The sequence below is a fragment of the Myotis yumanensis genome, unplaced genomic scaffold (genome assembly GCF_028538775.1).
Source record: "Myotis yumanensis isolate MYYU_CA2020_CCGP unplaced genomic scaffold, mMyoYum1.0.hap1 SCAF_1, whole genome shotgun sequence".
Lineage (NCBI taxonomy): Eukaryota > Metazoa > Chordata > Mammalia > Chiroptera > Vespertilionidae > Myotis > Myotis yumanensis.
This window is the reverse complement of record NW_027223752.1, coordinates 70,500,308-70,513,480: the sequence shown is the minus strand read 5'-3', so window position 1 is coordinate 70,513,480 and position 13,173 is coordinate 70,500,308. Positions and strand designations below refer to the sequence as shown.

Genomic DNA, 13,173 nt, shown 5'->3' with positions numbered 1-13,173 from the left:
TATATAATATTAAAAAACTTTTTTTTGCCCGGCCAGCATGGTTCAGTGGTTGAGCGTCAACCTATGAACCAGGAGGTCACAATTCGATTCCCAGTCAGGGCACATACCCGGGTTGCAGGCTTGATCCCCAGTGTGGGGTGTGCAGGAGGCAGCCAATCAATGATTCTCTCTTATCATTAATATTTCTTTTTTTTTTTTAAATATATTTTATTGATTTCTTTACAGAGAGGAAGGGAGAGAGATAGAGAATTGCCGAAACCGGTTTGGCTCAGTGGATAGAGCGTCGGCCTGCGGACTGAAAGGTCCCAGGTTCGATTCCGGTCAAGGGCATGTACCTGGGTTGCGGGCACATCCCCAGTGGGAGATGTGCAGGAGGCAGCTGATAGATGTTTCTCTCTCATCGATGTTTCTAACTCTCTATCTCTCTCCCTTCCTCTCTGTAAAAAATCAATAAAATATATTAAAAAAAAAAAGAGAGAGTTAGAAACATCGATGAGAGAGAAATATCGATCAGCTGCCTCCTGCACATCTCCTACTGGGAATGTGCCCACAACCAAGGTACATGCCCCTGACCGGAATCGAACCTGGGACCCTTCAGTCCACAGGCCGACGCTCTATCCACTGAGCCAAACCAGTTTTGGCTTCATTGATATTTCTATCTCTTTCTTCCTCTCCCTCTCCCTCCCTCTCTAAAATCAATAAAAATATTTTTTTTAAAAACAAAACAACTTTTTAAATATATATATTTTTATTTTTTTATTATTTTTTTTTAAATATATTTTATTGATTTTTTACAGAGAGATGAAGGGAGAGGGATAGAGAGAAACATCGATGAGAGAGAAACATCGATCAGCTCTCTCCTGCACGCCCCCTACTGGGGATGTGCCCACAACCCAGGTACATGCCCTTGACCGGAATCGAACCTAGGACCTTTCAGTCCGCAGGCCGACGCTCTATCCACTGAGCCAAACCGGTTTCGGCAATATATATTTTTTTAACTGGAGGGCTTTTCAGTCTTTGATAAATTAATGAATATCAGGATACTCAGGGATGGAATAAACAGCTCATACTTAAAAGTCAACCTAAGATTCCTTTTTCCTCCACAGCGTATTTGGAAAAAACCAGGGTTACAGTACTTTGGGAAACTAGAGAGAGCACTGCTTCAACATAAGTTGTTCATGATCTATCTAAAAATAGTATCAGAGCTATTTCTTTCAATTACCTATAATGCTAATTTCTTAGACCACATTAATCTTAACACTTAAATCATGCCATTCCCTTGCTTAAAGCCTGTAGTTGGCTTTGCCTAAGGATAGTCCCAGTCCTTGATTTAACTTCATTATGATCCATATAAAAGTGTGAAGATACTAAAATATGTTTCAAACCAGAGTAGAAGAAAAGACTTAAAATAGCAAAATTATGAAATATCACAAGATAGAGCTACTACTCCATCAAAGTCCGAGTTCACACCTCTGAGTGTCTATCTATGTACCTCACGCTTTATCAATTTCTGATCTCTCCAATCTGAAAGTAGCCATAAGGGATTTTTGTTTATGGAAAATTTGTATAAACCCTGATCTAAATTTTTTAAAACTAGAAAAGCAGTTTTTTGTTTTGTTTTTTACTTTTGTAAAAGGCAGCAGCTATATTATTAAACACTAGAGGCCCGGTGCATGAAAATCCATGCACTGGAGGAGGTGTCCCTCAGCCTGGCCAGCCCCTCTCACAGTCCAGGAGCCCTCAGGGACGGGAGGCAACCCAGCAATCAGGAGAAGGCGATGCCCCATCACACTTCCGCTGCTGCCACTGCCAGCAGCACAAGCCTCGGCCGCCCTGGTTACCTAAGCCTTGGGCCGGCCCTGGGCAGCTGGGGGGCTGAGGGAACTGGGGGGCTCCAGAGGCAGGCACCGCAGCAGAGCTGAGGGGACTGGGCGCCGCCATCTTTGAGGGCATGAGGTCAATTAGCATATCCCCTCCTTACTGGCTGTGGGCACCACCATCTTTGTGACGGCGTGAGGGTCAATTAGCTCATTCCCTCTTTATTAGATAGAATGATTTTGAAATCTCAACTTACTTTTTCATCACTATCAGATATCCCGTAAGGAAAAAAAAATTCTTCATCCCAGCCTACTCGATGGACCATAGTCAAACCCCTCAGTCTTGCATTCAACACTGTTTACTGTTTCTACTTAAATTACAAATTAAATTAGTCCCACCATTCCCAAGACAAAACTGTTTTAATCAGATGAGCCTTCTTACCAACTCCTAGAACTGTTATATGCCATTATACCTCTGTATCTTTGTACACATTCTCTCACCCAAAATATCTCTTCTCTATTTATTTCAAACCATCTTACTTCCAAATATCTTTCAGAGAGCTCACAATGATCTTCCCTGTTATCTGAATTCCCAATATTAAAGAACATCTTAAAAGAATAGAGAAAAAAGTCCTCAATATTTAAGCTAGCTGCACTACTTTGAAAGCAAAGGATAAAGGCAAGAAAAAGCAAAAAGTGAGACAACTTCAGCCAACTTCCCTAGGCACAGGGAAATTCTTTTCGTTCTCCAAAATGCCTGTTTTTCTTGGAGCAATATCCCCACCCTGTGGACATCGAGGATATTATTAATACCATTTCTGCTGTCCTGCACTTTTCACAAGCATAGGCAGAAATGGAATGCAGGCAAACATAATGCTGTATCCTTAGTTATTCTCAGCTAATCAGAAAGTAGTATAACCTCAAATAACTTAAATGTTAAGGTATTTTCTCCATAACTATTAACTAAATTTCTCTTTATTATCTACTTTTGAGTATCCTCAGATTCTGGGTAGAGGTTTAAGAATATAGTTACTGGCTTTATGAGGCAGTAATGAGAAAGAAACCAGTAGAATGAGACTACGGTTTAAGAAAGAAGCATAAATAAGACAGCATTAAAAGCTTTTACCCATTGGGCAGGCTAGAAGGGGTCAATGGGGGAGGGGGAAAAGAGACATAGGTAATACTTTCAACAATAACGATTTTTAAAAATAAAAGCTTTTACCCATCTATAAATTTCATATGATGTCTCTGAAAAAATGACCAGTCATGCCCTGGCCATGTGGTTCAGTGGTGATGCATCAGCCCGTGTGCCAAAGGGTCTTGGGTTCGATTCCTGGCCAGGGGCACATACCTGGGTTGCAGGTTAATTCCCCACCCTGGTGGGGGTATGTGCATGAGGCAACCAGTCGATGTTTCTCTCTCACATTGATGCTTCTCTCTCTTTCTCCCCCCCTCTTCCCCCCTTCTACTCTAAAAATCAATGAGGATTAACAACAAAAAAGACCAGTCACAAAGCCTCAGATTCTCCCTCTTCTATTATTACCTTTTTTGAGCTGTACACAATGTTGCACAATATGCATTTTCGTTCTCGTACCATAGTGACCAGATCTGAAGCACTCAACGTCACACCTGCAATGAGGAAGTAACATTTAGTAACCTTTTTCCCCCCTCAGATGTCTTCTTAGATTCTTCTTAGCTTGGCCAAAAATACAAGTTTTACATCTCCCTCACCTCCACCCTGTTCCTCCCCCAGTCTTCTCATCTTGGTAAATGAAAATTCCAATTTTCCAGGTACCTAGGGCAAAAACTTTTGAGAATCATCCTTGGTCCCTCTTTCACACCCCATATCCACCCTCACCAGCAAATCCTGTCAGTCCCACCTTGAAATATATCCAAAACCCAACTATTCATCACTACTTAGCCTATCATCACAAGGAACTAGCCTACTGATTTGACTTCCTATTTCTACTCTTATCCTCTTACAGCCTATTCTCAAAACAGTAGCCAGAGAGTCTCAGAATGAGTTCTTTTAAAATTTAAATCAGATCACATAATTCCTCTGCTCAGAATCTTTCCATAGATTCCCACCTCATTCAGAGAAGATCCAAAGTCCTTTGTCACGAGCTACAAAGTCTGTTTCTCACTTTCTCTCTGACTCCATGCCCTACCACTCTCCCTCTATCCCTCCACTCATTGCCCTCCTTACTATTCCTTGCTCACACCAGTGATTCTCCTACCTTAAGGCTTCTCCTGTATTTCCTGTTCTCTGTTCTCTCTGCATGAAATATTCTTCCCTAAGATGTCTTTATGGTTCTCATGGCTCACTCTCTCATGCAGCCTCATCAAGGAGGCCTTCCCTGACCTCCTACAGAATACTTTCTAACCCTCATTTGCACTATTCCCCTATTAACCTGCTTAATTTTTTAATAGCACTGTGGCAGACTGTTTCCATAGATGGCCACAGCCATATCTTCCACCCCATGTACTCTTTTGCAATGTGATCTTGGTATCCCTACCTATCAAAAGGTGAGTCCAGCCGTAGCCAATCTGGCTCAGTGGACAGAGCATCGGCCTGTGGACTGAAGGGTCCCAGGTTCGATTCTGGTCAAGGGCACATGCCTGGGTTGCGGGCTCGGTCCCTAGTAAGGGGTGTGCAGGAAGCAGTTAATCAATGATTCTCTCTCATCATTGATGTTTCTCTCTCTCCCTCTCCCTTCCTCTCTGAAATCAGTAAGAAATATATTTTTTAAAAAGGTGAGTCCATTTTCCCTCCCTGTGATCTGTTTTGACCAATAAAATGTGGTGGAAGTGACAATGTAATTTCTGAGAGTAGGCCTTTAAAAAGCTGCAGCTTCTGCCTTTGCACACTTGGAAAACCCCCTTAGAACGCAGCCATCAGGCTGTGAGAAGCCCAAGCCAAAAGGAGAGGCCAAGGGAAAAAAATTGAAGCCTCTGTTGAGCACCCAAACAACAACCAGGACCACCTGACAGCCGTGTTGGGTAAGTAAGCTATGTCATGTTCTAAAGCCCTCTGCCAATGAGGGGTTCTAAGACCAGCTAAAGAACCATGCAGATGAGCCCTTTTCAACCAACAGAATTTTCAGAAACAGTAAGTGTTATTTTAAGTAAGAAAATTTTGTGGTACATTGTTACACAGCAAAAAATACCTGAAACAAGCATCTTTTACTACCTGACACAGTATATATTTGTTATTCTCTATTTGCCCCATTTAAAAATTAAGTGCCACAAGAACAGGGACTTTGTATGTTTTGTTCACTAGCACAGGCCTACCACTCAGTACCTGGCACACTGCAGCAGGTACTCCGTATTTGTTGAATTGTTCCAAATGAAACTATCTGGGGCTATGAATTGTGAGATAGAGAGCTGGGTAAATACCGGGGTTTGGATTAAGACCAGAGATTTTCTATTTTATAATCCTCCATACTTTCCTCTTGAGTCCCTGCAAAGACACTCTACATGAGAATTTAATGCCACTCTTCACGCAGCACTGTTTTCCTGCACGCGCGCGCACACACACACACCAGGCTCTAATAGATATATCTGCCTCCTTGCCTGGCTTCGTTCCTTAGGGGACTTAAAACTGTGAGGTAATGAAGTTATAAACTATCCTAATTTAATCTGTAACTCCTAGACAACATGGTAGAAGGGCCAATGAGAAGAGGCCTAAGGTTCTCTAATTCTCTTGGCCACTCAGCAGTTTCCTTGCTATGGCAACCCACTTCAGACCACTACTTAATGTCTAAAATGATTTTACTCAGTAACAAAGTACAAAACACCAAAATAAGATTACAGGTTAAATTTTATTCATTTGAGCCCTGGCCGATGTGGCTCACTTGGCTGGGTACAATTTCCATAGGGGACATGCAGGAGGTGGTCAGTGGATGTTTCACTTTCACATTGAGGTTTCTCTCTCTCTCTAAAAATATCAATTTAAAAAATGTGTACATTTGAAAAAGCCAAATGTCAACTAACTAATAAAACAAAGAAGCACACCTTTATGGATAGGTACAGTATTATTTATGCTTCCAATATTACTAATAATCTCCTAAATTTTAAAATTAACATAAATAACACTGGTGCTAAGCCTCAAAGCATAATTATTCTTTTAATTTCCTTATATCCTAGCATTTACTTCAACTTTAACTATAATTACTGTTTACATGCAGTATTTGGTTACTTCCTTCAATAAGCATTTACTGAACACCAAGCAATGTCCTAAAAGTTGGGGAAATAGTGGTAAAGAACGTATGTCCAGAAATGTTTTAATACTGCTTCAAGTTATTAACTATCAAAGCAAGACAGAAACAAAAAACTTAGAAGCAATAGTCAATGAAAGAGTATGACTTTCACCCTGGCCTGTGTGCTCCGTGGTTAGAGCATCAGCCCATTTGCCAAAAGGCCGCAGATTCAATTCCCAGTTAAGCAGATTTAATTCCCAGTTAAGAGCACGTACCTGGGTTGCAGGTGGGGGTGAGGGGAGTGCAGGAGACAACCAGTCACTGTGTCTCTCACATTGATGTTTCCCTTTCTCTCCCTCCCTCCCTCCCCGCCCCCCTCTCTCTGCCTCTCTCTCTCTCTCCTCCCCCCACTCCACACCTCCCTCCCGCCCCTTCCACTCTCAGGAAAGCAATGAGAAAAAACATCCTGGCTCTAACCAGTTTGGCTCAGCGGATAGAGCATTGGCCTGTGGACTGAAGGGTCGCAGGTTTGACTCCACTCAAGGGCACATGCCTGGGTTGCAGGCTCGATCCCCAACAGCGGGAATGCAGGAAGCAGCGGATCAATGAGTCTCTCTCATCATTGATGTTTCTGTCTCTCTCCCCCTCTCCCTTTCTCTCTGAAATCAATAAAAATATTACAAAAAAAAAAAAAAATCCTGCCCAAACCAGTTTGGCACAATGGATAGAGCATCGGCCCATGAACTGAAGGGTCCCGGGTTCGATTTCGGTCAAGGGCATGTACCTTGCTTTCGGGCTCAATCCCCAGTTGGGGGCATGCAGGAGGCAGCTGGTCAATGTTTCTCTCTCATTGATGTTTCTAACTCTCTCTCTCCCTTCCTCTCTGTAAAAATCAATAAAATATATATATAAAAATTTAAATCCTGGGCAAGGATTAACAATAATAAAAATGTGACTTTCTGGCACAAACACTAGCAGTCCTTGTGGAGTTTTTACATATTTACCCAATTGAAAACTAAGCATAGTGGAAAGCCGGCAGGTGCCTAGCAACCTGGATAAACAATTGTAGGGTGGGACCTCACCCCCAGGGTGACTTTTCCTCCCCTAACATATAGCTAGTGGTGAGGTTTGACCTCCAGGCCTTTCCTCCCTAGAGATCAGTGGTTCTCAACCTTTCTAATGCCGAGACCCTTTAATACAGTTCTTCATGTTGTGGTGACCCCCAATTTCATTGTTACAAATTGAACATAATTAAAGCATAGTGATTAATCACAAAAACAATATGTAATTATATACGTGTTTTCCGATGGTCTTAGGCGACCCTGTGAAAGGGTCATTCAACCCCCAAAGGGGTCGGGACCCATAGGTTGAGAACCTCTGCTAGAGATAACATCTATGCCTCAGTTGTATTTCAGCTCCAGGCCCAGAAAAGCAAAAAAAAAAAAAAAAAAGAAAAGAAAAACAGCCTCAGGAGGACCAGCTGCATGGAATAATGACCCTGCCCTGGTGCTGGCCAATCAGTGGAGACCACAACTCTGAAAGGATACATCTAGAAAGCTCCTGAATATTCTATTGAGATTTTCCCCTGGGATCCCCACCCTAAAATCTCTGCCCTTAAAACCCTTAGGACAGAGGGCTGGGCACACCCATGGCTTTCCCTTTTACTTTCCTCCCCCCCCACCCTACCCCAGGCACTTAACCATTAGCTTCCACTCCCAAGCTCCAAGGGCCCTTCCTTTACCTCTATAACTTGTTTCCTAAGCCCATTTCTTCTAGGAATTACTTTTTCTACCTCTGTAACTTACCGAATAAATGTTCTCTTATAAAAAAAAAACACACAAAAGAAAAAAAACACTAAGTACTAAAATACAAATTATGGCCCACCAGTGTGGCTCAGTGGTTGAGCGTCAACGTATGAACTAGGTCACGGTTCAGTTCTGGTCAGGGCCTGGGGTTGCAGCTCCATCCCTAGTGAGGGACATGGAGGAGGCAGTTGATCAATGATTCTCTCTCATCATTGATGTTTCTAGCTCTCTCTCTCCATTGCTTCTTCTCTGAAATTAATAAAAAATATATTTAAATAAAATATAAATTGTGTTTCTATTTAATAAAACTAAATCATCTCCTAGTAAATGGATAAATAAATGAAATCATACAATAAAATCATCCTCTATCAAGCTTTTAACCAAAGTCTCCCTCTTTTATTTTTTTTCTTTTGTGGACGAAAGGAGTGACATGCTAACCTGACAAGCTCAGGGGAGGCCTGCGTGGCAGCCGAGCAAACTCAGAGACCTAAAATAACCACAAAAGATGGTCTGAAAATTAAATATTTAACTACAAACAGGTTATAGTGGGTAGTTCCGTCCTAAGCCTATATATCATCACTGACAAGGTCAACCTTTACTGTAACTGAGCCTATCTGTCTTTTTGCATCTATGATAACATATCCTTGAAATGTCTGGGTAACTTGTGACTTCCCTTTTTATGGAGCCCCTGGGGCACAACCAAATGTGCTGGGCCCCAGGACAGATACCACAGATTCCTTCATTATCATGTTAATTGTTCCTGTACCCACCTAAGTATGTGTCCATTTTACTTTTTATACAATCCCAGGGGTTTCCCTGCTTTGCTTATCCCTCCTCCTTAATCTATCACCAATGAACTCCATGTAATCCACCTATGTTCCTCCTTTGATTGCAATGTATAAATGCAAATGTAACCCCACCATTCTCCTGAGCACTATCTCAATTCGTTGAGGTTCTGCTTCCCGGCATATGTCGACAGTTTGGCTCAAATAAACTCACAAAAATTCTTTACAGGTTTCAATGGTTTTTTTACGTTAACACTTTTAATGAGCTCCATGTTTCTAATCCACATGTACTGAATTGTCACTTTTGTAAAAAAATCAAAAAGTATAAGAGCAAAGTATTTAATCAATAAGGAAGATCTATTATTTAAACACTGAGTTGATATGATTCCAGCAAAGACAAAGGAATTTTAATCTGTACATTCTTAAAATGGGTAAATATATGAGTTCCATGAATCTTTCTGAAATACTGGAATTCCCTCTCAGCCTTATACATGAGACCACACAACTCAGATCTCCAAGTGCTTGAGAGGTTACATCATACAAATCAAGTAACTGTATAAAATTCAACTGCTGTCCTCACTTTAACCACCTTACCTTTTTTACATATACCCACTCTAAAATCTTTCAAATTTTCCCCAAGTAATTATGAGAAATATCTGATATTCCTTAGTCAGAATAGCCTAAAAATCCTGTAATTAAGTGCCTTTTCTTAACATCCTAATTACTATTCTGTCAATACAAGTACCATTCCAATAGTAAAAACCGTATTATTGATTTTTTCCCCTTCAGAGTCCCATACTTAGATGCTAAGTACTGACGGATTTCTGTTTTTCATTTTTGTTACCTATTCTTCAGTGTGATAAACCTGCATGACCTTATATCTGTTCTTCTCCCTTCAGCCATTGCTCTACTCACTGCCTGACTCCTGCTAATATATAAATAAGTTCTAAAACTAAGCAGTATGTCAGAATCGCCCACATAATTTATTAATAAAAAAGAAATACAGTTGTGCAAACAGAGTAGAGCTATTGCATTAGAATCTCCAGAGACTCCATTTTGTACTTTGTTATGCTCTGTCCATCCTTAACAGGAGGAGTTCCTCAAAAGTGACTTAAATTGGACAGCAAGACAGCCTTCCAAATAACCACTATCTCGTAACACTGTAATCCATCTCAAACATCAATATCAGGATATTTCTCGGCTGAGTGGCTCAGTTGGTTGGAGCATCATCCTGTATACCAAAAGGTTGTGGGTTCGATTCCCAACTAGGATGCTTACAGGAGGCAACCAATCAATGTTTCTCACAAGGATGTTTTTCTCCTTCCCTCCCTCTCTCCCTCCCTCAAATCAATACATATCCTCAGGTGAGGATTTTAAAAAAGGAGAATATTGCCCTAACCGGTTTGGCTCAGTGGATAGAGCATCGGCCTGCGGACTCAAGGGTCCCAGGTTCAATTCCGGTCAAGAGCATGTACCTTGGTTGCGGGCACATCCCCAGTGGGGAGTGTGCAGGAGGCAGCTGATCAATGTTTATCTCTCATCCATGTTTCTAACTCTCTATCCCTCTCCCTTCCTCTCTGTAAAAAATCAATAAAATATATTTTTTTAAAGGTAGTTGTTTTTGTTTTGTTTTTTTTATTGATTTTTTACAGAGAGGAAGGGAGAGAGATAGTGAGTTAGAAACATCGATGAGAGAGAAACATCAATCAGCTGCCTCCTGCACATCTCCTACTGTGGATGTGCCTGCAACCCAGGTACATGCCCTTGACCGGAATCGAACCTGGTACCTTTCAGTCCGTAGGCCGACGCTCTATCCACTGAGCCAAACTGGTTTCGGCAATAAAAATTTTTTTTTTTTAAAGGAAGAATATTTCTCCAACTATTTATTATGTAACTCAAGGCTGGAAAACACTGTTTAGTGTCAAAGAACTTTATCTGCAACATTGTTACATTATCCAATTTTACTGTTTAAACAACTTGTGAAATAAGCAAGAACAGGCTGTTTGGTGGTAGGTATGTCTAATCTCCTTGGCCTTACTATGAGAAAGGGATCTGTCTTTTCATATACCTCTAGCATTCATTACAACAAACCTAGTAGTACTTAAGATATTTGAACTTTGACATAAAGCCAACACAGATTTGATATGACAATAATCCTATATAATAAAAGCCTAATATGCTACGTGTCCCAACCATTTGACCAGTCGCTATGCTGTGCACTGACCACCAGAGGGCAGACGCTCTGACTGGTAGGTTAGCTTGCTGCTGGGATCGGGCTCCAGACTATGCAAGACGGGCCAGACACACCCTGGAGCCCTCCCGCGGTCCCTCCCCGGCCCCAATCGTGCACAGTGGGGTCCCTCTGCCTGGCCTGTGCCCTCTCACAATTCAGGACCCCTTGGAGGATGTCGGAGAGCCAATTTCACCCCGACCCCTGCAGCCCAGGCCAAGGGACCCCACCAGTGCATGAATCTGTGCACCGGGCTTCAAGTACACTATAAAACAATGAAGGAAAACAAAACATAAAAATTGATTTCTTAAGTGCTGAAAAGTTGCTTGGGCTTGAGTTAATGCGATATAAACCATTATGGTGAATATAGCATTCATTTGCTAGGTAAGAGAAAAACTTCCCTGAAGTAGGATGGCAGTCCCCAGCTAAGAGCCATGGAAATCTCAAACGCCCCAAGATGACTTAATCTCCGCCTCTCACAACATGATTCTGACTCTCAAGATGATTAAATGGAGCCGAGTGAAGGGAGTGGGATGCAAAGCATTTTCTCTCCATAATTATGCACCGAGATTTGGACTAAATATTAAATTGACACATAGTAAGCGCTCCATGATTCTATTATTAAAACGCATGCCACTGGGGGAGAAAACCGAAGGAATTAAACAAAAAAACAAAAAACAGAGGCTGCCACTCACAAGAGGTCGAAAGGTGTCCCTGGCCCAAAGACCCGGAGGCCGGTACTGGATGTACGGACTCCCTGCGGCACCGGAGGCCTAAGGAGGTCGGCGGCCTTCCCCAAAGGTCAGGGATCTGCAGCCACATTTCCTGCTGGGGCGGGGAGCGAGCCTGGGACGCCCCCGCGAGAATGTGTACCCCCCAAGCCAGAAACGCAGCCGGCCCGTGCGCCCGCGCGGGCTCCAGGAGCGGGGACCACCCTGCTGCCCTGCGCCCCAGCCTGCAGGGGCACAGACCCACCTCCCGGAGGGGCAGACCCCCGGCCTCCCGCGCCCCCGTGCGCCTCTACACAGCCCGGCCCTGGGTACTCACACTCGCTGCCGACCCTCTTACTCCATCAGGCCGCCGAGGCCCGGGCGAAGGCGCTCCCCAACGCCCTCCTCCGCCTTGGGTCCGGCGGCCCGCTCCGGACCCGCTCCGCCACGCCGGGCACCGCCGCCGCCGCCGCCAGTGCGCAGGCGCAGGGCGCGGCCTTCGCGCTTCCTTTTTTTCTCCCATTTGGAGTCCGCCTTTCTCAATAATCTAGCTTTATTTGAACACGCGAGCGTGAACAACGGACATAGCGGAAAGAGGCTTCACTCAGGAAGGAGCTCGCCCGGAGGCAGGCTGGCTTCTGGAAGACTTAGCACCGGACACTCCGGCGATCAGCCTTCCTGGCTACTTTTTCATTCTCTACTCTTTCTGGGCCTCCCTCTTGCGCTTACTTTTTTCCCAGGTAGCAACGGTTTCAGCTAAATTTTCAACCACTACTCCTCTGCAAAACTTACTGAGTGAAAGTGAAATGGGAAAGTCCCAATGAAAAAGCTTTAGAACAGACGGACCTGAGTTGAAAGGTTGAACTTTGTCACTTTGGACAAATTACAAGTTTTCTTGGAACCTCACTTTCCTCAGAGTTAAACGTAAGATAATCTTATCTCTCAGGGTGTTGCTAGTTTTACATGAGCAGATAATCCATCAATACCTATGATTATATTCTTATACCCACTGTGCGTATATTTTCCAGTATTATTAAACTTAGCTTATACTCATAACCACAGGATACTATTTTAGTGACTAAACTAGTCAGATAACCAAATTACATTAAGGTTGAAGTGTTACTTCTATATTATTGAATCTCTAATAATATCTATGTGTGTGTGTTTTTAAGTTGTGTCTTTTTAAAAAATATTCTTATTGATTTCAGAGAGGAAGGGAGAGGGAGAGAGAGATAGAAACATCAATGATGAGAAAGAATCTTTGATCAGCTGCCTCCTGCTCGACCCCTACTGGTGATCGAGACCCCAATCCGAGCATGTGCCCTTGACTGGAGTCGAACCCGGGACCCTCCATTCCGCAGGCTGTCGCTCTATCTACTGAGCCAAACCAGCGAGGGCTTAATATCTATGTTTAACAAGAACTTCAATGCCTCAAATCAATGTAAGCAGCTCCCACCAACTACTATGTGTAAGTCCAGATTTGCTTCTAGAGGATTGAGTAACTATTCCAATTCTGTATTTATGACATCACAAGTCCTTGAAACACATCTGGGGTATGCTGCTCATCATACTCTCCTTTAAAAGACATACAATGAAAGAATTGTTGTGCCTATAAACTCGGGGCCAT

At 42.9% G+C, this 13,173-nt stretch overlaps 1 protein-coding gene across 1 annotated transcript in view; it reads right to left on the bottom strand.

Annotated features, from left to right (window-relative positions):
• The window catches only part of ZNF106 (zinc finger protein 106), a 55,161-nt gene extending 43,142 nt beyond the window's left edge, over positions 1–12,019 (bottom strand). The window contains 2 exon segments of the mRNA XM_070424481.1: positions 3,361–3,446; positions 11,884–12,019. Coding sequence (XP_070280582.1) covers positions 3,361–3,414 — 54 coding nt within the window. The 5' untranslated portion in view covers positions 3,415–3,446; positions 11,884–12,019.
• Positions 12,020–13,173: the final 1,154 nt, after the last annotated feature.